General features: G+C 51.5%; 10 protein-coding genes across 10 annotated transcripts; 5 read left to right on the forward strand and 5 right to left on the reverse strand.

Moving 5' to 3' along the window:
- Positions 1-206: 206 nt before the first annotated feature.
- Positions 207-1,414, reverse strand: Triagg1_5873 (uncharacterized protein; the record flags this gene model as incomplete). Its single annotated transcript, XM_062900434.1, has 2 exons — positions 207-782; positions 833-1,414. The coding sequence occupies 2 exons, from the start codon at positions 1,412-1,414 to the stop codon at positions 207-209; spliced, it is 1,158 nt and encodes a 385-aa protein (XP_062755074.1).
- Positions 1,415-2,077: 663 nt separating this feature from the next.
- Triagg1_5874 (uncharacterized protein) lies at positions 2,078-2,638 on the reverse strand (the record flags this gene model as incomplete). Its single annotated transcript, XM_062900435.1, has 1 exon — positions 2,078-2,638. One exon carries the CDS (start codon positions 2,636-2,638, stop codon positions 2,078-2,080), a length of 561 nt encoding a protein of 186 aa, XP_062755075.1.
- Positions 2,639-4,132: 1,494 nt separating this feature from the next.
- On the forward strand, positions 4,133-5,893 carry Triagg1_5875 (transcriptional regulator family: Fungal Specific TF; the record flags this gene model as incomplete). Its single annotated transcript, XM_062900436.1, has 4 exons — positions 4,133-4,204; positions 4,272-4,820; positions 4,874-5,169; positions 5,236-5,893. 4 exons carry the CDS (start codon positions 4,133-4,135, stop codon positions 5,891-5,893), a joined length of 1,575 nt encoding a protein of 524 aa, XP_062755076.1.
- A 485-nt stretch (positions 5,894-6,378) lies between these two features.
- On the forward strand, positions 6,379-8,577 carry Triagg1_5876 (uncharacterized protein; the record flags this gene model as incomplete). The annotated part of the gene is made up of 10 exons (XM_062900437.1): positions 6,379-6,453; positions 6,516-6,602; positions 6,696-6,909; positions 6,963-7,034; positions 7,087-7,127; positions 7,181-7,345; positions 7,400-7,655; positions 7,715-7,727; positions 7,840-8,003; positions 8,063-8,577. The coding sequence occupies 10 exons, from the start codon at positions 6,379-6,381 to the stop codon at positions 8,575-8,577; spliced, it is 1,602 nt and encodes a 533-aa protein (XP_062755077.1).
- Positions 8,578-10,776: 2,199 nt separating this feature from the next.
- Positions 10,777-12,210, forward strand: Triagg1_5877 (uncharacterized protein; the record flags this gene model as incomplete). Its single annotated transcript, XM_062900438.1, has 2 exons — positions 10,777-10,984; positions 11,042-12,210. The coding sequence occupies 2 exons, from the start codon at positions 10,777-10,779 to the stop codon at positions 12,208-12,210; spliced, it is 1,377 nt and encodes a 458-aa protein (XP_062755078.1).
- A 237-nt stretch (positions 12,211-12,447) lies between these two features.
- Positions 12,448-13,338, reverse strand: Triagg1_5878 (uncharacterized protein; the record flags this gene model as incomplete). The annotated part of the gene is made up of 1 exon (XM_062900440.1): positions 12,448-13,338. The coding sequence occupies one exon, from the start codon at positions 13,336-13,338 to the stop codon at positions 12,448-12,450; it is 891 nt and encodes a 296-aa protein (XP_062755079.1).
- Positions 13,339-14,510: 1,172 nt separating this feature from the next.
- On the reverse strand, positions 14,511-16,107 carry Triagg1_5879 (transcriptional regulator family: Fungal Specific TF; the record flags this gene model as incomplete). The annotated part of the gene is made up of 2 exons (XM_062900441.1): positions 14,511-15,687; positions 15,752-16,107. The coding sequence occupies 2 exons, from the start codon at positions 16,105-16,107 to the stop codon at positions 14,511-14,513; spliced, it is 1,533 nt and encodes a 510-aa protein (XP_062755080.1).
- Positions 16,108-18,670: 2,563 nt separating this feature from the next.
- On the forward strand, positions 18,671-19,191 carry Triagg1_5880 (uncharacterized protein; the record flags this gene model as incomplete). The annotated part of the gene is made up of 2 exons (XM_062900442.1): positions 18,671-18,749; positions 18,815-19,191. The coding sequence occupies 2 exons, from the start codon at positions 18,671-18,673 to the stop codon at positions 19,189-19,191; spliced, it is 456 nt and encodes a 151-aa protein (XP_062755081.1).
- Positions 19,192-20,948: 1,757 nt separating this feature from the next.
- Positions 20,949-21,645, forward strand: Triagg1_5881 (uncharacterized protein; the record flags this gene model as incomplete). Its single annotated transcript, XM_062900443.1, has 2 exons — positions 20,949-21,002; positions 21,097-21,645. 2 exons carry the CDS (start codon positions 20,949-20,951, stop codon positions 21,643-21,645), a joined length of 603 nt encoding a protein of 200 aa, XP_062755082.1.
- Positions 21,646-22,094: 449 nt separating this feature from the next.
- On the reverse strand, positions 22,095-23,702 carry Triagg1_5882 (uncharacterized protein; the record flags this gene model as incomplete). Its single annotated transcript, XM_062900444.1, has 1 exon — positions 22,095-23,702. The coding sequence occupies one exon, from the start codon at positions 23,700-23,702 to the stop codon at positions 22,095-22,097; it is 1,608 nt and encodes a 535-aa protein (XP_062755083.1).
- Positions 23,703-23,916: the final 214 nt, after the last annotated feature.

Raw genomic sequence — 23,916 nt, forward strand, 5'->3', positions numbered from 1 at the left:
AGAGTTGGTGTATACGAGCGAATCACTAGTTTTGTTCACCCACTATGGCCGAGTCAAGCTTGGTGTAAAAATCAACATTGAATAAACTAAGATGAACAAAAGTCTATCGATGAAATGATCATGGTGAAAATGAGAATGAGATTGAATACAAAAGAAATGCCAGGATGAAATCCGTCTTGATACGCCACCTTCCATCCCATGCCCCCCTAAATGTTGCCCCGCAGAATACTAACGTTGGCAAAGTTGTGAGGAATAGCCTCCAAGGACTGCTTCTTGCCATGGAAGAGCAGATCAAAGTACGCCATCAAGATGCCATTCAGGTCCTTATCGAGCTGATGCGGGTCAATGCTCCCCAGAACCTGCGCGATAGCCTCCTTAGCCGCGGCCGGAAGATCCAAAGCACTAACAAGCATCAAGTCATCCTTAAACGCCCCGTGCTGAGTGTTGGCAATGGAAAGCTCCATGCGCTTGCCCTTGAGACGAGGCCAGAACTGGTTCCACGACGGATCCTCGTCATCGTGGCCCTCGTGCCCGACCAAAATGAAGGGCTTGGCGACGTTGCTGCTCAGAACAGGGTCCATCACCATGCCGTCAAGGTCGAGACCGCCGATGACTCGCTTGTCGGCGTTGATGACAGATGCAGAGGTGGCGCCGCCAAAGGAGTGGCCCCAGATGGCGAGCTGGTGGTAGTCAATGGTGCCGGGGAAGTCTGCGAGCACGGGCTTCATGACTTTTTGATTCTCGAGCTGGTTGATGATGAAGGTAATGTCGTCGGTGCGCACCTGTGATTGTCAGTACATGATGATTCCTGGTCCTGGAGAACGAGAATTACCTTGAGAAGCTTTGGGAGAACGGCAGGATCAGAGGGGTCAAAGTCGATGCCTTCAATGATGGTCCCGTCTGGGTACTGGATGGCCGGTGCTTCAAAGGGATGGTCGACGCTAATAACAACATAGCCATGGCTGGCCAGGGACCGAGCCATGGCGCCGTAAATGAGACGTGACTCCTCAAGACCAGGCTCAAAGAGGATGAGAGGATATTTCTTGTTTTTGTTGGAAGCCTGGCCGCAGGGAGAGAGCTTCTTGAGATCGCAAAACTCCATCTGAAACGGCTGATAGAGAGTATCCGGCAGGCCTACCTGAGTGGCCTGTTGTCCGTAGCTGGCGGCGACTGGAGGAGTCATGTACGGAACAGTCACAACGGGGCATGATCGTCTGGATTTGTCGACTGGGAGGTAGAGCGAGACCAGCAGACGGCGGCTTTTGGATTTGCCCGTCGGATCTAGGGGATCATGCCGGCTTGTGTCCGTCAGAGGCAGCTCCTTCATGGCAACGGCGTAGGGGCCAGTCGGGCCAGGGACGAGGACAGCCCTGGAGACGGATAAGAGCAGGCAAATCGGTGCGATGAAGCGCATGGTGTCGGTAACAAGTGGTGAAGGTGATGGAATAAAGTCGAAGCGGGAGCAGGAGTATACAAAGATGGAAAAGATTGTAGAGTGAATTGAACTGAATTGAGAGTAAATCTGGATACTTGGAGGGTTGTTGTTGGTTCTTTATAAACTCATCTGAAGCCCCTCTGAATATCTTGTGGAGGCAGCTCACAGCCTCGTTGAATGACCACAGCCGTACAAGTCCCCCTAGAGCCAAACCCAAATAGTATATGATGGCACGAAGCCAATGACGACGAAACTGTGTGAGCCTGATGGGGTTGCGACTGTACGACGCGAGATGAGTACGTAGACATCCTTCCCCTATATATATAAATAGGTATGTTGGAAAGAATATGATTGCAGCTCGAAAAGTGCCAAGTGAGGCTGAGGGCGAATTTGCTGCCGCGACTCCAAGTCGACTCGACTCGCATGGCGTCGCGATATGATTGCCGTTTTGGGTAAAGCATGATGATGAGGTCGACGGTAGATCCGCACTAGCAAGATGGAGTATCTCATCTCGTAAGAAGGGGGCATTATGCGCACACACGCTATCATCAATGACCTGGTCTGCGTCAAGCAGGCACCCCCACTAGCGGTTCATCAATCGAAGAACAGAACAGAAACAGAACAGTGCGTGCTCGTTCCACCTCAGTTCTTCTTGGGGGGCTTATTATTATTGATAAAGGCTTCAGTGGAGGCGTAGAATTGGCCTTCGCGCAGTTTACGTTGGATGAAGAAGATGTCAGCCTCGGAGATGTTGACCGAGGGGCGCTCGTTGCATATGTCACGAGCAATGGTGCTCATCGACGCTCCCTCGGCGGCCAGGCGAGATTCCACCATCTGGAACAGGTCCTGGATGCCAAAGGGACGGGGCACCTTGTTCTGCAGGTCCTCCATGCTGGCGGGCTCATGGTTGTGCTGGCTCGACCGCGCAGAGATGATGTAGTCGGCCATTCGGGTGCGCCGAGCGACGATGAAGAAGAAGGGGCAGTCGGTCTTTCGAGTCGAGGTGATGTACTTGTTGCGGCTCAGATGGTACTGGCGATAGATGCCGCTGTGCCGACACCGAACCTCGCCACGCACGACGACGCCGTTGCGGCGGTTGACCCGTTCCTTTATGGTGATGAAGCCGTGCGAATATTCTGCCCGCTGGATGGCATCGTAGGCTTCCTCAAAGGAGAGAAACGTCTGCCCGATCAGAGAGGACATGGCAGGCAGGCAGGTGGACAGAGAGGCAGAGAGACAGCCGTGAAATGAATGATTTGAACGACTCAATGGCAGCAGCAGCACAGTTCAAGACGGGTCAGAGTCAGATTGGGCGAGGCAGGGCAAGGCAAGAGAGGACAAGACAAAAGAGACGGCAAAGCGAGCGGGAGGATGCAATGACGATTATCCCACAGGTGCGGAGACTGGAGGCTTGCAGGCCAAAAGACGCGATCGGTGTCGCTTTTCTTGTTTACGAAGCGATTGCATCCAAGGCAGCCACGTGATGCAGCTCCCGCAGTCAAAAGGTGGGGTAGCTGCTCTGCGGCCTGAGGTTGGCGTTGGATTGGATTTGAGTGTGTCTGTGTGCGTGCGTGCACTTTAGGTCCATGTACCTAATCTAACTGAGATCAGACAAGATGATAGGTCAATACCAAAGTATATATACAAGTACAAATAATCTACTACCTTTAGTACCTCGTATAGTTACCTGTACTAAGGTTAGTACTTTTTGCCGTGTTTTAGAGGCTCTAAACCTGTCCTGATTACCTGAAGTGTGGAAGCCTCAAAGTGCCCGATAGCTTGTGGCAATTATCGGCATACACACTCCATCGAGCTCCGGAGCATTACAGCACGGCAAATGCGCTAGGGGAAGACGGCTCAGAGGGGATCTCAGCACCAAGGTTGCATTGGGTTTGATGCTAACTGAGCAAGGGTGCAACCCCTCATAGCGACACTTGTAGATCCGGGCTGTTGATACGAGTACCAGACTCGACTGCTCCTCTTGCTTGGCAGAGAAGAACTGAATCAAATGGCCTCCTTCAGACAAGAACATCCATTACTACTCGTTTCCCAATCTTTGAGTCTCGTTACTCTTCTTTTGGAATTAGCCTTGCCTCGGAAGTGGGCAACTTATGACTGCTCGAGGTAAAGATCCGTATTGCCATCCATCTTCATGTCTATGTAGCAAACTATGTACTCAGCCTGGCTGGCTTGAGGCAGTTGACTTGAACAATGTAAATGTAAACAACGACAAAGAAAAGGATCAATATTCCTTATACATCATATATTTTTAGTTTACTCGGGATTTTTGTCTGTGGTGGTCAAACTCCATCGGGCCTCACCGAGAGCGCTGACTCACCCCGGCGAGGGCTAAAAGCAGCCGCCTCAGCAAGGGCGGAAGATGCAATGATTTCACTTTTAGCAAACCCGTTTGAGCCCCCATCCGATCGGATAAGGGGTCGAACATCAGGAGAAAGAAGCCATCTTTTTAAGAGTCTTGTATACATGTGCACTACACTTTGTGCAGTCCAACTCACGCCCCCCCTATCTGTAAGAGGCTCATCACCTAGGTCAAGGGTAACACATGCAAAGACATCAAATTACACGCCTTTGTCAATACACTAACAAGACCAAACATCCCTGCATCATCGCATACATAGAGATCATCGCCGGTTCTCAATTTTACTCGGCTCGTATTCTTGCGTCCATCTAGCCAGCATGTTTGTCGGGCCCTTTGACGGCCGCAAGAAGCGGTCCCGCTGCCAAGCATGTTCAACCAGCCACCTCAAGGTGAGATGTAAAAGAGTCCATATGTATTGTGAGCTCGCAGATGCATGCTAATACGTGTGTGTGTTAGTGTTCTGGTCAGGTACCTTGCAGCCATTGCGAGCGTCGGCATATCGCTTGCGTATTTGCAACTGGCCAAAAGGACAAGACACGAATTATTCTGGTTGATCGAGGGAAGCAAAAGACTCCCGCAACCTTCAAGTCACCCAGTCGAGAGAGGCGGAAACAGACACCACCATCAACAAATGGAGGATCCGCTGTTTCTTCCCCGTCACGAATTTCAGACAACAACCTGCCATTTCTGTACTACTTTGATGTTTTTATTGGCCGGAATAACTTTACTGGAAAGGAACGCTCATTGGTTGACGAGGTAAAGCAGCTCTCCGGCCTTCATTCCAACTCGTATCTCATAGATGCCATGCTGTCGCTCGGTGCGATACAAGCAGTCAAGCTGAATGCTTCGGACGTCCCCCCGCGGAATGAATGCTTGGCAACTGCTCTAGAATACTACTCAAAGTCCATCATAGGGCTGCGCGATTCCATCAACAGTCCAAGGAAAGGTGACGATAGTCTACATGACACAGTACTGTGGACAACACTATTCCTGGGCTTATTCGAAGTGGGTATCGACTTTATGCTTGCCGAATTCGCAGAGATGCTAACACCGGGTAGTTGATTAATGACGAAACTGGTGATGGATGGCAGCAGCACATGACCCATGGCACAGCAAAAGCTCTTGAAGCCGGCGGCCCGGTAAAGTGTCGAGCTGGCCCTAGCCGAAAATTCTTTGTTCAAGCACGCATTTTCGAAGTATCACGCACTATCCTGGGGAACGAATCGACGTTTCTCACGCAGCCTGAATGGATGGATCTTTCTAGACGGATGTGGACTGATGAGCACGGGGATGAGTGGCATCCCTTGGATTCCTTGCTCGATATCATGGTCATGGTATCCAATTTGCGAGTTCGGTGAGTAGACCTTGTAGCATTCAACGTTGGTAGTTCATTTTGCTTCGTTTGCTTACCATGTCATAGAACGGCAAAATTTATCGAAACACAAGAAGAGTGCCCCGATGAGGAACCTACTCCGGAAGCTCACTCCATTTGCTCCGACGCCGTTACTCTTAGAGAAGCTCTCAGCAGCTGGTATACATCATATGCGCAACCTGCAGCTAAATCAGCCACCTGCCTTTCTGATGATGAAGATGCTAGCATGTTACTTTCGAGAATATTCTTTGCCGCCATCAGCATCTACTTGTCGGGCATATTCGACTACGAACTCACTCATTGGCACCAGCTTGGTCTCATACCGCCCACGCTGGATGAACAAGCCGTCCAAACGCATACAAACACAATACTTGGGCTCTCTAGCTTGGCTCTAGACACGACTAACCTCTCGCCGCTGCTGTTCTTGTTTCCATTGCGGATAGCTGGTGCTAGATCTAGAACACAGTGGCAGCGAGGTTGGATAACCAAGCTGATCTCTAGGATTGGGAGTGGGTTCGCCGTGGCGACTGCAATCGCAACGGAGCTGGGCCATGTTTGGGAGATTTTTGGCCTCAAGGAGACGCCTGATGGGAATGAGAATGGGCTGGAGGTGCTTGGAGGACTACTGATGCCCGCTGCGACGATGAAATACGTCCAAGCCAGCGACCTTGTTCTTACATTTAACGACCAGGAGCCCTTGTCATGATTTATCTCTTCGGTTGGCGAACCTTATTACTTGAATTTCATTTTGACTTTCATTTTTTCCATCAGGATCCAGGTTATTTTGCTTTTGGCTTGTTCCTTGGAAGAGGGCTGCGGTGTTATAGACGGAGTACATGTACATACATATATATACATTCCGCGCAAGTAGGTATTATCGAGAGAGAATACAGGCATCTTTTAGAGTAATTCGCCGATATAATGCGTACATGGTTACATTTCCATATGTCTAACAGGTAATGGCTACTAGGTACATGTACCTACATCTAAGGTAGAGACCGATCCCTATTCGTCCTTGGCACAGGCGGCGTTTCCACGTGTTATAGCGCATTTGCCTCTGACTGTTCACTGGCTTTCCGGTTTCGGCCGGCCGATTGATCCTCCGGCGGCGGACTTCACACTTCAAAACCTACCCACCACAGATCGGAGGGGCATCACCAAGACAAACAACAAACGTGCAACTGCGACAAAATGGCCAACAGCACACAGGACAAGACTCACGGCGAGTCGCAAGTCTATCTCTCCACCAGAGGCGGCGATTACGACGTTTGTTCTCTTTTTCCCCCCCCGTTGGGCGATGCCCGTGGCCACCTGCTGACTCTTCGCAGCTCTCCTTCGAGACCGTTGTCCTCAAGGGACTCGCCGCTGACGGAGGGCTCTTCTTGCCGCACCAGATTCCCTCTGCGGACAACTGGGTACGTATGCAGCACTGTGGTTTATCCTGTCGCATGGATGGCTTCTGCCGTCTTATTGCGTCTGCGTGGACCAATGGCTAAGACTGGCTGCAGCGCAACTGGAAAGACCTCTCCTACGCCGAGCTGGCCTTTGAGATCCTCAGCCTCTACATTTCGAGATCCGAGATCCCCGCCGACGACCTGAAAGCCATCATCGACCGAAGCTATTCGACATTTCGCGCTGAGGATGTCGCTCCCCTGACTCACCTGGAAGACAACCTATACCTTCTGGAGCTGTTCCACGGCCCGAGCTATTCCTTCAAAGACTGTGGGTTCAGTATGAACGACTGTGGTGACATCACCAATCTGACACTTTACAAGGTGCTTTGCAATTTTTAGGAAATCTGTTTGAATACTTTCTTGTCCGAAAGAACCAGGGCAAGGTCGGAAAAGGTGGGCTTTCTACATGTCGAAAAGCTCCAGTCGGATGCTAACTGGCCGGCAGACAGGCATCATTTGACGGTTGTGGGCGCAACAAGTGGTGATGTAAGCTTTCACACCGTACACAGTAGAAAACGATACAACTGACACCTACATAGACTGGATCTGCCGCCATTTATGGCCTCAAGGGCAAGAAGGATGTCTCAGTCTTCATCCTGCACCCCAAGGGCCGCATCAGCCCCATTCAAGAGGCTCAGATGACGACTTGCCTGGATGCAAACGTTCACAACCTTGCCATTGAGGGAACTTTCGACGACTGCCAGGTTGGTTGGAGACTGAGAAAAATTTGAGGGCTGCTTACTGATGATGGCATATAGGATATCGTCAAGGCCATGTTTGGCGACCCCGATTCCAACGAAGCTTTGCAGCTCGGCGCTGTCAACTCGATCAACTTTTCCCGAATCCTCGCTCAAATCGTCTACTACTTCCACTCATACTTTTCCCTCGCCAGACAGTCTTCTTCTTTCCAGGTTGGAGACAAGGTCAGATTTGTGACTCCCACGGGAAACTTTGGCAACATTTTGGCGGGATACTTTGCCAAGCAGATGGGTCTTCCTGTGGCCAAGCTTGTTGGTAAGTTTTGTTCCAACTACCAATTCCGTATGTGAAATCACAACTAATTGATCAATTAGTGGCAACGAATGAGTAAGTAGCAAGGAATCCCATGATTGCATTAGCCACCCAGTGGTCAAGCTGTTCACAAGAAAGAGTGGTTGACAGATGGAGGGGGGATTTTGCTAACAACCGTCACCCATAGGAACGATATCTTGCACCGATTCTGGATGACTGGCAGATATGAAAAGAGCGGTGTTCCAGACGAGAACGGCTCCAAGGCCGGAAACTGCAAGGAAACCATGAGCCCAGCCATGGATATCCTGGTCTCTAGCAACTTCGAGAGACTAATGTGGTTCCTTGCAAGAGGTATTTTTTTCTCGGTCTCGTGTCCAGTTTCCTCATTCACAAAACTAACTCGCCTCTAGACTTTGCCGCGACGGTTGGCATGGATGAGGAGTTCAACAGGAAGCAGGCCGGACAGGAAGTCTCTGCCTGGTATAAATCCCTGAAAACGACTGGGGGCTTCGGGCCGGTCCATGAGGAGATCTTGGAGAACGGCCGCCGAACCTTTGAGAGCGAGCGCGTAAGCGATGCGGAGACTGTGGAGACGATCAAGTCGTGCTACGGGAAGACCAAGTACGTCCTGGATCCTCACTCGGCTGTGGGTGTCACGGCATCAGAAAGATCCATTGCTCGCGCCGGGCCGCAAACACACCACATCTCGCTCTCGACTGCCCACCCCGCCAAGTTCTCCGGCGTCGTTGCGACGGCGCTGGGCGAGGAGCCTGAGTTCAACTTTGAAGAGCAGGTGCTTCCTGAAGAGTTCAAGGCTTTCTCTACAAAGGAGAGGCGCGTGGCACTCGTGGAGAATTCATGGGAGAAGGTGCGCGAGGTCGTCAAAGCCCAGGTGGAGGAGGATCTCAAGACTGAGAGCAACTAGACTGGACACACACAAAAGTTTGGAATTGCATTATATAATCACGGATAGATTGAATTGGTAGCCAAAAACAGAAAAGGTATCATTTGCCCATTGTAGCAGTTGGAAACCCCATGCCCAGTTTGGCGGTTTGCTCGTACATGGGCGAATGAGATACAAGTCAGGTAGCATTTTTACAAGTATACCGGGATCTTTTATAATCAAAGGAACCTGCGTAGATGCCTCATGATTGTGGCGTAACATTCGGACGTGATATCATCCTCCCAGTGCTCGATTTTGCAAGTCCATCTCAAAAAAGGCGCGCAACAATGTATCGATATTGCTAATCGGCCGAAGATAATACGAGAGTAAACTGACGGGCCATCTCGAAGTCACAATCTCGAGTCTAAAGATGGATAATCGGCCGGTTTTAGCCCAACAAGGCATTCCGACCCCGTTCTAGAAGAGTACGGTGAATCCCACATGCCATTCTGTGTCGACATTCCGCAATTGGCAATTACATGGCTTTCTAGAGGCTCCGCATTTGCATGGGGGCTCGTATTGTGCAGAGCCTCTTTCGGAGGCAGCGCGCGTTTATCTGGCCAAATCTATGCATGTTGTGTATTGTTATAGCTTTATGTAGCGAACCCTTGCTAGTAGTGTTGAAGGCATATCCTGTGCGATGTCGTCACCTGGATGGTGGAGGTGGCTAATCGTTTCGGTGCCAGTTGAAGTTAGGACCGGCAGTACTTTCCACGAATAGGATATTGTAGTGTTCTCCCAACCCCAAGCAATAATTCCGGATGGATAAACTATATGCTGGATGCTGGATATTAGTGTCAGCTTGCCTGTAATGGAGATATTCCGTATGCTTTAGAGACCTTGCTGAAATATTACTCCGTAGCTCTGTACTCCATACTGACGACACATTAGATGATTTACGCAGCGGACGCCGCTTGATACGTACCTAAACGACTCTTCTAACAATAATTATAGCACGTCATCAGCCAAATCGCTGCATCGATTGCGATTACTCGCCTAACGGCCATTTTCTTAAATTGCCGATGGCCGGGATGCCTTCGGAGCCGGGGTCCCCCAGAAGTGGGGCCGGCATCCGGCACCCAAATGGCGCCATGCAGACAGAAGGAGATAAAGAAAGTAAGGCATGTGCAGTTTTGGCCGAGGACAAGGCTAGATTTCACATGCGATTCAGCCAAGAAAAAGGCGCGGCTGGAGTAGTTTGATGAGCCTCAATGCGGCGATCCCCTCCACCTCCACAAACGTTGCAATCAAGCGTGTTCCTCCCCCCCGGCCGGCTACCCCGGTATCATTGCGAGGTTCTTGTCCCCCCATGGCCCAGTTTGCCGTCCGTACCGGATGTTACTCTCGGAACGTGGGCCTCGAATCCGATCTTTATAGGCAGCCGAGTTAAAAAGAAGACAAACAAAGAAGGTTGAAGAAACAAAAAGTAGCTCATCGCGTGTGTGTATCTCGTATCTCTTTCACCGAGTGGTGGATATTCCGAATGATCAACCCGCCTTGTCCGATTTGTGGCACTTCTGCCAGTCCTCCCCACATGGCACAATACGAGTACACCTTCTCAGAAAGACGATGCTGCAATCTGCAACCTAACTGATTAAGCTTAGCCAGCGAGTAAACAACAAAAATGGCGAAACGCTAGTACGGGGGGGGGGGGTTTATGAGAGCCGTTCGGCTAGTTCCACGGGGATGCCGCGGGAGGCTGTGCACGACGATAAACAAAAAAAAGAAGAGTAAAACAAATAATAAGGGAAGATGAAGCAGGAAAAGAGTCAGTGAGTAAGTGCTAAGGCTTGGCTGTTTCTTCTAGAATCAAGGGACTATCGCGAGGATCAACGCACGTTTGGGGGGGCACCCCTTGTCCGCGCATGGGTTTCGGATGGTTCCGTAAAGGCAGGTGGTGTTTCAGTCGGGGGCCTTGCTGACAGCGGGCTCCAGTCCTGGGAGGACCCTTTACTTTCACGGCATTGAAGGCAGCCGAGCACGATCTGGTACGATTTCCTTCATCGGCCATTGAGGTATCGCGAAGTATATTAGAATGATGACGGCCTCACTCTGTGTTGATGATGGAACTCCCAAGCCAGCAGTTGATTCTTCATTCGACCTTGGAGTTTCTTGCAGGCCTAGGACCTTGTTCTCGAATCACAACATCTTATTTGTAAAGAACAAAAACACCAGTTCATCATGTTTGTCAAGAGCGCTGCTTCGGCCGGCCTTTTGTTGGCCTTGACCAACTTTGCTTCTGCGAGCCCGGTGCTCCTGAAGAGGGATGTTGCGGCTTCAGCTGTGGCCAACAAGATCCTGTTGACTCCTGCTGCCCCCGCCAGCGGCGACGGCTCGAACCTGGCTCTGGCAAGCCAGGACAACTTCATCTGGACTCACGATGACCAAGGTTCGTATAAGCAAGATTCATCTCGTGATGGCTATGTATTCTAACACATTCCGTTAGGCATCCAGGCAAACATGACTCTCCAGGCCTCCAAGAACTTCCGTCTCCTCAGCGCCCCCAACTTCCAGGACGTCGTCCAGTCCGTCGACTGCTCCAACGACGACATCACCATCAAGTTTGGCAGCGCCTCCTCCCTGCAGGCCGCCCAGGCCGCGTGGAAATGGGTCAACCAGGCCGCCAGCAACACCATCATCTACGTCGCCGACGACGAGGCCTGCGCCGGCGCCAAGGGCCGCCAGCCCTTCTCCGTCGAGTCCATCACCTACGACACCGCCGCCAACACGGCGCTCTTCGCCGCGACAAAGGCTGCCTGGAGGGACTTTGCCGAGGACGCCAGCATCCGCATCTCGGGCGTGCCGACGGCGGGCAACTCGGCTAGAGAGGTCAGCAAGGACGTGAGCATCGACATTGGCCACGACTTCTCGCAGCCCATCTACAGCACCACCATCGACGGCGTCAACCTGGCCATTGCCTGCGCCAACTGCAAGACCCAGGGCACCCTCAACGCCGACATCACGCTGTCGCTGTCCGACGGCTTCGAGGCCTCGCTCACCACCTCGGGCAACTTCGGCGCCACCGTCGAGGTCAGCGTCACCGCCGGCGGCAGCATCAGCTCGCCGCTGTCCACCAACATCCCCATCGCCACGGTGCCCCTGGCCGGCTTCTCCATCGCCGACGTCGTCGACATCGGGCCCGAGCTGACCATTGTCGCCGCCGCCGAGATCTCCGGCTTCAGCGCCTCGGCCACGGCTACCGTCGGCGCCTCGGCCAGCCTCCCCGACGGCTCCGGCTTCACCCTCGGCCAGGGCTTCAACCTCCAGCCCACTATCCAGGCCACCGGCCTCAGCCTCAGCGGCGAGGTGTCCCTGTCGGCCCAGGTTGCTCCCGTCTTCACCCTGCAGCTTGCGGCTACCTTCCTCGGCGAGGGTCTTGTCGGAGGACTCGCTCTCCAGGCTCCCGTTCTGAAGGCTGATTTTGCCGGCCAGGCTACTTCTGCTGGTACTGCTCAGTGTGGTGCCAACACTGGCATTGCTGAGGTTGGTGTTGAAGTTGATGTTAGCGCTGAGCTGGATGTCTTTGGAGGATTCGGCGGTGCTACCGATCAGCCTAACAAGACTTCTCTCTTCAACAAGTCGACGACTCTGTGGAAGGCTTGCTTGTCTGTGTAAATATGGGTTGTTATACATGTTTGTATGCATGTTTGGATATCGCGTTGATCAATGGGTGGTTATCATGTACTTCATTTGCAAAAAGGGGAGTTTGTTTATACGAAACAGGGTTTATAGCTTGAAAGAATCTACTCAAATTTGGAACAACTGTCTTCATTTATATCAAAGCGTATGCTGTAGTGCAAGTTTCATACATCATCCAGATGTATAATCCCCATTTAATCAAATCGACTCCCTTCACGCAGCCCAGTGCGTTGCCAAAAACTCATCAATCTTGAGTGGCTTCACCTCTGGAACCCTCTGGTTGACATTAGGCGTCAGGTCATATTCTCCCAGAGCAATAATCTTGAGGAACTCATGAATCATCCGCGTCCCCAGATCCGCGTCCCCAGCAATCACTGCCTCCATAGCGTCCAGCGAGATGTACGACTTGTCAAACTTCTTCCCCGTAATCTTTTCAACCTTGTCAACGAGCTCATTGACGGTAAACTTGTCGCCGACAATCACGCTGTCCTCATCCCACCTTTCGAAATCCAGCGCCGCGGCGGCGTACTTGCCGACGTCTCGCATGTCCGTCACGCTGATTACCTTGGAGCCGTCCCCCGGAATGGTGACGCTGCCGCTGTTGATGTCGACTATCAAGGACGGGCCCTTGTATCCAGCCCGGCCAGCCTCTTCGTCTCGCGGCGCGCCGGCGGCCCAGATGTTCATCCACATGCCGTTGATGAAGCGCGTGTACTCCAACCCAGACTTTTTCACAGCCTCCCAGACGGACTCCTTGGCCTTGTAAAAGGCGACTCGGTCGTATGCGGGGATGGACCATTCCGATGGCACGAAGCGCTTCACCTTGGCTTCTTTGGCTGCCTCTAGCAGAGCAATTTGCAAGGTGCCTACGGCCGGGCCGTAAGCCCAGATGCAGCTGAGAACGGTGTGGACGCCTTGGAGAGCGTTGGTGAGCTGCTCGTGGGAGTCGTAGTCGACGACTTTGACGATGGCGCCTCGGGCTTCGAGTTCGGGGCGTGGGGAGCGAGAGAGGATGACGAGTTGGTGCTTCTTGGTTGCGAGGATGGCGTTGATGATGTTGGAGGCGATGGCTGAGCCTCCTCCAGCGACTGCGACGGTAACCATTTTGATAAAAGATGTTTAGACTCAATGGGTGACAAGTGTGAAAGAATAGACTGTATTGTTGAGCTGTGAGTGTGATGATCATCTTCTTGCTTTGTCGAGAAGAACAGGCACATTTATATACATCTGATACTACATCACCCCCCTTGTTGCTAATAAGTACCATTTGTTACAAATGCCACAATCAATAAGCAAAACTCCAACGGTCAAATTGTCCTTTCGCCGCTATTCATCTTGCTACGTCCGCCTTCAAGTTGCAATGTAGTTCACCCCCCCCTGCTTTGATTCGTCGCGGCCGACGGCGGCCGCGCTTCTTACCTGGGTTTGCAGTTCCCGGCCCCAGTTGACTGACTAGCAACTCCGCCGGTGGACATGTTATTCTTGGACGAGAGCGGAGACTAAGACAAAGAAATAATCAAAGACTTGTATATAACGGGCATTCTCTAGTTATAAAGTCTAGCTGGTGGACGATTCTAGTGATGATACAATTACATTCTTTACATTCTACCACCTTCTATCCAAACCATATGATGTCTCTTTGAAATTTGCAACTGTACAATACAAAACAGAGCTAGAAGAGTCTTATTTAGACAGTAATGCGACCAAACACGGATCGTTTTGAATTGGTTGAAAGTAATTAAAGGTGGATGGCGAATCAGGCAAGACATCCGAAAGCACATTATCCACAACTTGAAGATGCTTCGCTGTAACGAGGCGGCATAAGTAGTTAGTCATACATTGCTTTCCACGCCATCATTCACCAAAAAAAGAACTTACCCGCAGCCTGCCACCTCCTGCCATAGTTCCAGGTAGCCTCTCGGAGTGTTTCAAGCGCCGTCGTCCACTCCGCCTCGTCCATGTCGTCGCGGAAAGAAATCAGCTCCAAGGTGGCCCGATAAATGACGTGGCAATACGTCGGCGGGAACGATATTATATTAATCTTACGGTAATGGTTATTAATGGTGTCCGCCACATCGACAACCATGCGAACAATTTGTCTTGACTACTAATGCGGAGGCCCCACGACATGATGGTGGGAAACCTTTCACATCGCCCTTGCATAGATTGTCCGCCGTGAGGAGTGGATGTCGACTGTGTAGAAGGAGAAGTGAACTTTAACAAGAACAAGTTAGCATTCATCTTTTCCTCTTTTTGTTGCTCATCACCACGATGACTTACACGAGCGTTATGGCGGATGGCTCACAATATCCACACACGGCGCCACCAGACAGCTCAACGAGTATTCTCATCAGTTGTTGAAGTTCAATATCCAATTGATATTTCTCATCTTCCAGATGACCATGATCTGATGCCTGGGTGGTCGCTAGACTATGGCGGAAAGATACTGTCCTGTCAAACAAACACCACGCCTTTGCCTGATAGCCAAACACGCCGGGCTCTTGATCCTGGGTAAGAACGGCGTCGCCAAGGCGAGAAAAGGAAGGATCAAGATCAAAGGCTTCAAAGGGAAGGTGCTGCGGCATTGAGGCCAGGTTGATTGCAAACGGCTTGGAGAACGTGGCATCGTGCAACATGGTTGACCTGCATGTAAGCGCATCAGTTGGTGCTCGATCGGAGTTTTGGGTAATCAACCGGTGCTCGAACCTGTCGCGTATAACCAATGCCCACCAGACGTTGCATCGCTCGGCTACTCTGATCCATTCATCGCTATATCGAAGATGGTCGGACGGCGGCTTTTCATCTTGCAGGTCCATCCAATGACCCATTCGTGCGCATACGCCAATGGTTTTGTAGCATTCTTTATACATGCCGAACCCGTACTCGTAGCATGACAAGAGCACTCCTGCTTGTATCATTTCCAAGGATGCATCTACGGTTGCGTTTACACTCCAGAATATGGAACGCGTTGCCTCGTATAATGGTTCTGGTGCCGTGCCCGTTGCGGGGCAGTGGATCGACAAGAGGATGCTGAGCAAGAGAATGGCAAAATCTGGACGTTTCGTCTTGCTAAAGTCTGTCATCCTGCTATAGAATAGCTTTTGTGACATGATGGGTATCCATTTGTGGACATTGTCAAAGTAAAGGCTTAATGCTCTGTATATCTCCCCTGGATGCGACTGGAGAAGTTGATAGACCTCTTCACCAACATTCAATTTGGAGGCAAGCGCGTCTAGGCGTGAGATGAAATCGGCCTCATAATCGATTGGTCCCAATTGACTCGCTGTCTCGGCAGGGTCCGGGCCTGCGGCTGAGTGGGTTGACCTGGACACTCTGGAAGCGCCAGGGACGAGCATCTCCTCGAAGAGCTTGAGTCTCTTCCTCAGCTGGCGGAACTCTTCTATTACCGGCACGCTATCGCCGGCATCTTCGTATACGCATTGTATATGCAACCTGGCAGTATGAGTCTAGGCCCACCATCTCGTCAAAAGATCAAAAACGGAATCTAGTAGCTTACCGCGTGCAATGTAGGCATTTGGGCAGCGCCTTGTCACACTTCTTCTTCTTACGGCGACAAGAGAGACAGACGTTGTCTGCCCGTTCCCGTGTGGGTCCTTCAACACTTTCAGGAGAAGGTAGATCGAAACTCATAACTGCAAAACTATGGGAACTCAACAACGTTGAACCATGAAAACGCGGAGAATGAGCCTGCCAGAACGAGATGTGCAAGTATGTGTTTAGGATTGGACGGTGGATTGAGACGGAGGTGTAACTTGTATCGGACTTGAGATGCCAGAGCCATGTTGGCGGACTTGTGCGGACATGGTCTAGGTTGGTGGGCGGCCGCGGTCGGCCGCCAATTGATGGCTCCATTCTCTTGGATGGGCCATGCAAATCACTATGAGTACTCGTATGCAATCTAGACCCGAAGTAGGATGCGGATGAGCTGAGCATGATGAGCACATTGCAAAAGCTGTTTGGTATTTCGATAATGAAAGTCCACACGTAGTTGGCTTACAAATCCCGAGTCGGACACCAAGAGTATTTGATTCCGCCATGAAATGAAAACGACTCTGTGGAAGAGACAAGTGAGGTGCTTCTTCACTGACAGTTGCTGTCAGAAGACACCCGTGATAACTGCCGCATAATAACAAGGCATGTAAGTCGCATTCTTCTTCCCGTGGGCTCCTAGCAGTACGCAGGTTCGCACAGCAAAGTGAAGGCCGCGAGTGGCATCCATGATTGCTTATTCAGATGACGACTTATGGTGAAGCTGAACAATCATAAGAAACAAGGCTCTGGTCTTTCAAAGCATTGAGCGGATACAGCTCTTTGTAACCTTTCCATGTCATTCATCACAAATACCGAGACTACTGGATCTTGATCCAATGGCGCTCCTCTGGCCAATCATTTAGTCGGTTTCTAGTAGGAACCAGCGTCTGTCGCACAAGAAGCTCCATGCTCAACAAACACGTTGCTCGGGAGATTTGATCTCAGCCAACCAACTGATATCCTGCCGCCTCGACTTTCACATTGTGCATCCTCAACAAGTGGTTTGGACTCGGGCGAAGCCATATAATTGGTCTAGTGGCGCAATGGCAGCGCGTTGCTTTCCGGTGGCAGAGGTTCCAGGTTCGACCCCTGGCTGGATCGAGTTTCACGACGTCTTTTTTTGCAAAAAAATCTCGAATCAAATCAAAACAACATGAAGCGACACACACACTCTCTCTTCTCTTTTTAGTGGTTCGATTATGAGTGGATTCGAGCTGCGAGCTTCCAACTCGTCGCGGACAGCACAGCGAGGACAAACTCCCGTAATATTCGGCATTCTGCTTCCCGTCATGGCAGCTGAGCATCTGCTTTCTGCAGCTTGTGTGTGTGGCAGTTGATTATTGCTGACCTATGGCGCATCAGCAAGTCCGAATACGCGCGCCCTTGCTGGTGTTCCGACCCCTGTCCTGTCGGCTTGTCCAGCATTCCGCTTGGCCACCCTGATTGTTTTACAACTGATGCTAGACGGGCCAATCATGAGGGCAAGGCGTTGCTTCAACGAGAGGAATGTGAAGCGCAAAGAGCGTCGCCGGGATCTGAAAATAGCATCAGCATCAGCATCAGCATCAGCAGCAGCTCGCGACAAGGCCAGTCAAAATCAATCCGTTCTTCTCTTTGTCTTGTGGCTCTCGCTTCAAGTTTGGAATCAGACAGAGGGTTCCATCTCCAAGTCTCACCGTCATCACCCAGCATTCCACGCAGGATTGCGGCTAAACCAGCCACTACGCGCCGTCATCAGCACGTAGGCAGGCCACGCCATTTGGGCTGTACAAAACGGCATAGCTCAGCCACTGTGGCCCAATCAAGGGGAGGCGTGTAAATTGGACCACCATCAATTCTGTCTGAATTCTTTTTTCTTTGTCCTTTGTCGAGGGCAGTGAAAGAGAGGGCCCTGCAAGCCCTGGTCCGGTGTCAGGCTAGAGTACTGTACAGTAGCAGTAGATTCGCAGCTTGTTTGACTTGCTTGCATCATCAGTGCGAACGTGCAAGTCGACACTGTCTGATCATCTGCCGGTTTTGCTGCTAGCCTGCAGTGGAGCTGAAAAGGCGACCTCCCGCGGTTAGCCTGGTACCTTGGAGATACCTGGGCGCGGCACGGATGAAACAGGGCAGCTGGCGCTTAACCGGTTGGCATCGTTGGTTCTTGCCGGGTCTCTTGTTAACGCTGCCGGGTTTCATGGTGACGTAGTGACGAGCCACATCGCATGACATCACGCAGTCGAGCTCTTCCAAGCGTTTTGTTTTGTTGCTGTGATTGACTTGACTTGCCTTGCACGGCAGCGGCTGCTTTAGTAGATCCTGTCCTGTGTAAGTCGTCGGTTGCCTTGCCTTTGCCTTGCAAGCAGGTAGATCTACCGAGTATTAAATCCTCTCGTGCCTCGCTCGTATCGTGTCGTGTCTGTTCTGTTGATCCCATTCTCAACTCTTCTCTTCTCATCCTTCTTCACCCGCCAAACTCTGACCAACACACACTCTGGTGGTGATTACTGTATTCCTTCGCAGCAAGTCAACGTCAAACAGTCACAGTCGCTCCAAAACGAGAACAGACGCATTCAAGCCCAACTAGCCCGAAACTGGCCCCTTCACCAAGGCCTCTCTCTGCAGTGACTGGACCGTCATTACACGCCATCCTCTAGCCGACACACCCTCACAGTTAGCTCCGCAGCTTTCAACATCCAATTCGACGCCACTCCTTGTACTCACAGCTTCTCTGGTGTTATTAAAACCTTTCTCTCCTCCCGCCCTCTGCGTTTGATCGGCTTCTCCAGACACCTGTGCGGCTCTTTGCAAAGTTGTGCGCTCCAGAGCTTTACAAGGCCTCTCAGAAAAGAGTCATCGATTTTTATCACCAGAACAAGGCCGCTTGCCTAAACTACTGCCCAACATGGCGCTCGGAATGATTACCATTATCCACATCGTGCTTGCGGTCCTCGTCATCATCGAGCTCGGCATCACAGGCTATCGTGAGTTGATCTTGACAAGCCTGTTATTTTCTTACTGTGTCTCCGACTAACATTGCGCCTTGTAGTTGTCAATGTCACTTCCGGCTTTGGCTATTCGTCTCCCGCCACCTATGCGTTTATGCTCTTCAACTCCATCTGGAGCTTGATCATCCTCGTCTACCTGGCCATCACGCCGCTTTACCTGGCGCGCCTCTACCATGCTCTTGCAGCGTTTGTCCTCTTGGTCATTACGACTATTTTCTGGTTTGCCGGTGCGATCGCCATGGCCGCCTTTATCGGAGTTCCTGCATGCCACGGAAACACCTTTTGCCAGACCTCGCAGGCCGGAGTCGCGTTTGGGTTCTTCTTGTGGGCAGGATTCATGGCGCTCACGGTTCTCGAGGGCTTGACTACCTTGAGGGGCCACGCACGGGCTGACAAGACGACTCCCTCAAATGTTTAGAAGTTTTGAGCCTTGTTTGATGGGAACGAGCGGGACGGAAGATGGGAAAAAGAAGGGGGAGAATGATGGACATGAAATGCGGCAATGATGCGATGCGATGCGATGCGATGCGGAGATGCTGAATGCTTGGAACTGGAGTGATGATACCCTAATACACCTTTATGAGGATTTTCCTTCTTGTCCAACGGTTTGCTACGGAATTTGATGTCACTACCTATTGATTATGCCAGCAACGGCCAAAAAGAGCGACAGTATGAATATATATGAGTCTTGAATCGATTTCCTGCTTCAACGGTGATTGTTTCGATGCTGAAATGTCAGATGCAGCATGGAATCCGGTGGTTGTTCATCCCTGCGTCTTTGTGGTTCGCATCACAAGTCCTGACTGTATGCCGCCCTACCCACGAGAGCAGAATCGTGCATCCGGGAATTAAAAGTCTGTGCGACTGCTGAGTGCCGACCCCACAAGTTCAAGTTGTCTCGGCCCACAAGCGGAGTGACGGAACAAAGACGTTGACAAGGAGAAAAGTGACACGTCCAACAAGCGGGACAGTTACTTTGTTGATTTCACGTTGCCAGCATTGAGGGCTTGCGAGTACTCGTACGAGACGAACACAGCGTTGACAGCCAAACACGTGGCAGGCGGTGTGCCCAACTTTTGCATGATCAATGCCTTGTATGCAGTATAAGTGCCTTTGTTTGGGGGTTGAAAATGAGGTCTCTGCAGAGGAGATCGATGATTCTGGGTCAACCAACTGCAGTTCCTTTCATCTCATCTCACGTCTGCTAGTACGTAACTTCTCGCATACAGTAGAGTTTGCGGCGTCGCCAAAAAGTAATACGCCGTTGCCGCAATTCAACTTTTGGCTCCCATTAGCTTGCGGGAACTATTTGCCTGTTTTACGCGGATATTCGAGTGGCTGGTTGTTTTTTATTTTCTGCTCTGGGTTACCAGCCACGTTTTTCTCTCTTCTTCGTGTTCTCCAAAAGATTAAAGAAAGAAAGAAAAAAGACCCCTGGCAGAAGCAGCCTTTCAGCCCAGCCACTTTTATCGGTTGGTTGGCAGCCCCCCCCCACCACCAACGACGGGTTTTCCCCTGCTTTTTGCTGCTGCATGCTTGTCTTACAGCTTCGTTGATTGCGCAACATGCATCCATCTTGTTTTCTTTGACTCCATCCCGCCTCTCACAAGAGCTGGGTTTAGCTTCATACTGCCAAGTATTGATTTGTCTAGCAAGGTAGCCAACATTCTAGCCCATCCGTGACGAGAAAATCCCGCGCAAAGGGCCTTTTTCGCTCTCTATTTCCTTGTTCAGCTTCCCCGCCACACCCCCCCCCCAAGATACGACAACCATCTCTTGGTGTTTTTAAACCCAAAGCAGCGGGTTTCTCCCCAACCACCTCATATTCAGTCGACGCGCATATGCACGCAATGCTAGCATGGGTTGGGATTCAGGTACTAGACCAGGTAGAATAATAAAAGCGGCGTGGAGGCGCATTGCCACGTTTTTTTTTTTTTTTTTTTTGAGAGATCTTCTCTTTCTTTTCTTGTGTTGCATCATTCCTTGTGATTGGAAACCAAGGCTGCTTGCTATACTGTACACAAGGTAGCATAGCTTTGTGTTGCCTGAGACTTTTGATTGCTTCAGCTGCGGCGCTCCAAATTGGACCGGCTCAGATCAATCCCAATTGCATACCGTCACATCGTCGTCGTCATCGTCACTTGTCGCATCTGCGACCCTCCCCAACCGCCCACGATGCTGTTCGCAATCGTCTTTGTATGCACTCGCATCTCGCAAATCGTCACTCTGGTAAGCTCTCTCCCTCTCCCCCACTCATCGTCTCTCCCCTCCTCTCAGCGCATCGCATCGCAATTCTCTACCAAACATACTCATTCCCTTCTAGACACCGCCGGTTGGGATGCTCAGCTGGTTCGTCGGCAAGTTCAACGACGCAAACGTCCTCACCCCCAACGCCATCCTCGTCCTCTTCATCGTCACCGTCCTCGCCCTCGCCTGGTGCCTCTTCACCCTCCTCGCCTACAGCCGCTCCTCCCACAACGCGCTCTTCGTCTCCTTTGTCGACCTCTGCTTCCTCGGCGCCCTCATCGCCGGCATCTACTTTCTACGCGGGATCCAATTCGCCGATTGTCAAGATCCCGCGAGGGACGAGATTTGGTACAACAAGGTGCATGATGTGGGCATCCCGGGCTTCTCTTGGGGCGTCAACAAGCCCTGCGCCATGCTCAAGGCTTCGTGGGCGTTTGCCATTATCAACACCGTCTTCTTTGCCGTGACTGCGTTTGCCGCGTGGATGCATGGCGATAGCGTCGTTGTGGAGGAGCGCGTCGTGCGACGGAGCTCGCACTCGCATAGCGGCCGTCATAGCCATCATCATCGCAGCCATTCGGGCTCTGGGCACAGCTACCACTCTGCTCGGCGAGTATACGTATAATGGGGAGCGCTCAAAGGGAACAAGGGGGGAGGCAAGCGCAATTAATGAAGGGGGGGTTACTGGCAACGGATTAGACGTCAACGTCTCCGTACACGAAGGACGTGGCTGGGTTTTAAAGGATGATCAGTCGCCGTACTGATGACAATGACTGAAAGAGAGGCACGATTGCTGCAACGATTATGTTTTGTCCGGTCTTTCTCTTCTTCTTTTGACGATGTACATGTTGGGCAGTCCCAATTCAGGAGGATATTTACATTTTTTTGCGCTTTGTATATAGTACGAGGGCCGGCAGGTGGAAGCCCCTGATGATATCTAGCAGCCTTGATTGCCTGCGATGAGTGAATGATCAATGGCCAAAGTTTCTACTTTATCCAACTCTATATCCCATACGTGTCCCACGTGGTCATCATGAAAACGTTTGTTCACGTCTCAAACATTCCGCATGAGCACTAGTGCTTGTCCGCCTCTTCACCCACATGATAGCCTCTTGCAATGCCGCTTCGGCCCTCTTCCATCACTGTGCTGGCGTCGTCGTTAAAGTCGCTGCCCAGTCCTTGCCATGTCCTCTGAGATCGGAGATATTCCGCGCCGGGGCTGGCCACACCGTTGATGCTCGCCAATTCGCCCACTCTTCTCTTTATCAATGCATCCGATGACCGCGGCTCACTGTTGCCGTCCACTTGCTGAGCCTTGGGTGCGCTTCTCATCGGAAGCTGCATTGGCCTGCTACTGCTGACGAGTTTTCCCGTTCGCAGGTCAAATACGGGCGGTAGCGATTCCTCTTCATCCAGATCGTCTCCAGCGCCATCTTCAGCCGTCGCATCTCCCTCAACCTTCTCACCGTCTGTCTTGCCGTCCGTGTCTTCCTTCTTAGCACCATCATCAACTTCCAACTTTAGCTTCTCAATGCCTCCCCACCACTCTCCACCCCATACTCGTACTTCCTCGCTCATCAACGCCACCTCCATCTCAAAAGGCGTAATGACAGGCCGCCAGTAGCCGGCATCTTCTTCAATCAGCCCGCTTTCCCAGCATCCTACAACGACCCAGCCCTCAATTTCGGCAAAGTTGGCCAGCTTGGCGGGGTTGAGCTTGCCCACAACAACGGTATAGCTCTTCTTTCCAGCGGCTGCAATCTTCTTCCGCAAAAGGTCAATCGATGAGAGATAGTTTGATACGGAGAGTGTGTTGACGAGGATGCCAATGACGCCCGCCGAAGCAAGGGTGAGGACGCGAGCGAAGCGCCGGCGCAAAAGACCTGCTGTTCTGAAGGTCGGGTTGTCGAGGGTGGGAGACGACGGTGAAGGTATAGAGAGGACATGTAGGGAGGCGAATCGGGACTGGAGCGCGAGAAGCAGAGATGCGGGAGGATCGGAAATGTGGAATAGCGAATGCGACTTGAGGAGTTCTTCTTCTATTGGGTCGCCCGATATTCTCCTGTTGGGTATTACCCCAGCAGGGTCTCTGATTACTTCCGTCGCTACTATGTTGCTGTATCCCAACTCTCCGAGCGCCTTTGATATCGGCTCCACGTGGTTCTGATATGTCAAGTCTGCCATGATGACGACCTTTGTATCTTTGTGACCAAACTCTTTGGTGAATTGCTCAGTGACGGCATCGTAATCCAGCTCCTGCGACGTGTATACGTATATCACCGGTAATCGACTCGTCGGACTCAAGCATGTCCTTCCATAGTGGACTACCACGTCTGCATGTGTATGTTCGGCCGCAATCTCGTCGACGCAGCAGGCGCTGTAGCTTGTGTCTGCCAGAATGCATATCCTCCATTCCTTCGCGCCCTCTTCCGTGCTTGTGGTTTCCAGTTCCTGCTTTAGCACTTCCACTACTCTTGGAGCGTCGACGAGCATGTGATCTGGAAATTGTAGCGCGACTCTCTTCCATCCACCTTGGCGGATCTCTGTCGCAGTGCGCGCGATCTCGTATGTCGTCTTGAGCGCATCGAGAGAGAGCGTGGACTTGGTTTCGCTTTGTTGGGTGGTTGCGAAGAGGTTGTCGTCTGGAGTCGACAGCACGGGAGCTGAAGAGAGTTCGGCCATGGCCGCCTATTTCTGTATCTGTTTGTCGCAAATCGACCGGCTGGTTGCGTTTGGAAAAGTTGGCGAATAGCTGGAAAGAAATTTCATATCAGGTCATTCACAAGGGCGTTGAAAAGTTGAAGTCGGAGGGGCAGAGCGCCCTGTGTAATAGTGGGGTGCGGGTGTCAATATTGCGCTGGAGAATGCGGCAAGGCGGGTGTGAATTATGCACTGG

This window comes from Trichoderma aggressivum (assembly GCF_033847375.1).
Source record: "Trichoderma aggressivum f. europaeum strain CBS 100526 chromosome Unknown scaffold_022, whole genome shotgun sequence".
NCBI lineage: Eukaryota > Fungi > Ascomycota > Sordariomycetes > Hypocreales > Hypocreaceae > Trichoderma > Trichoderma aggressivum.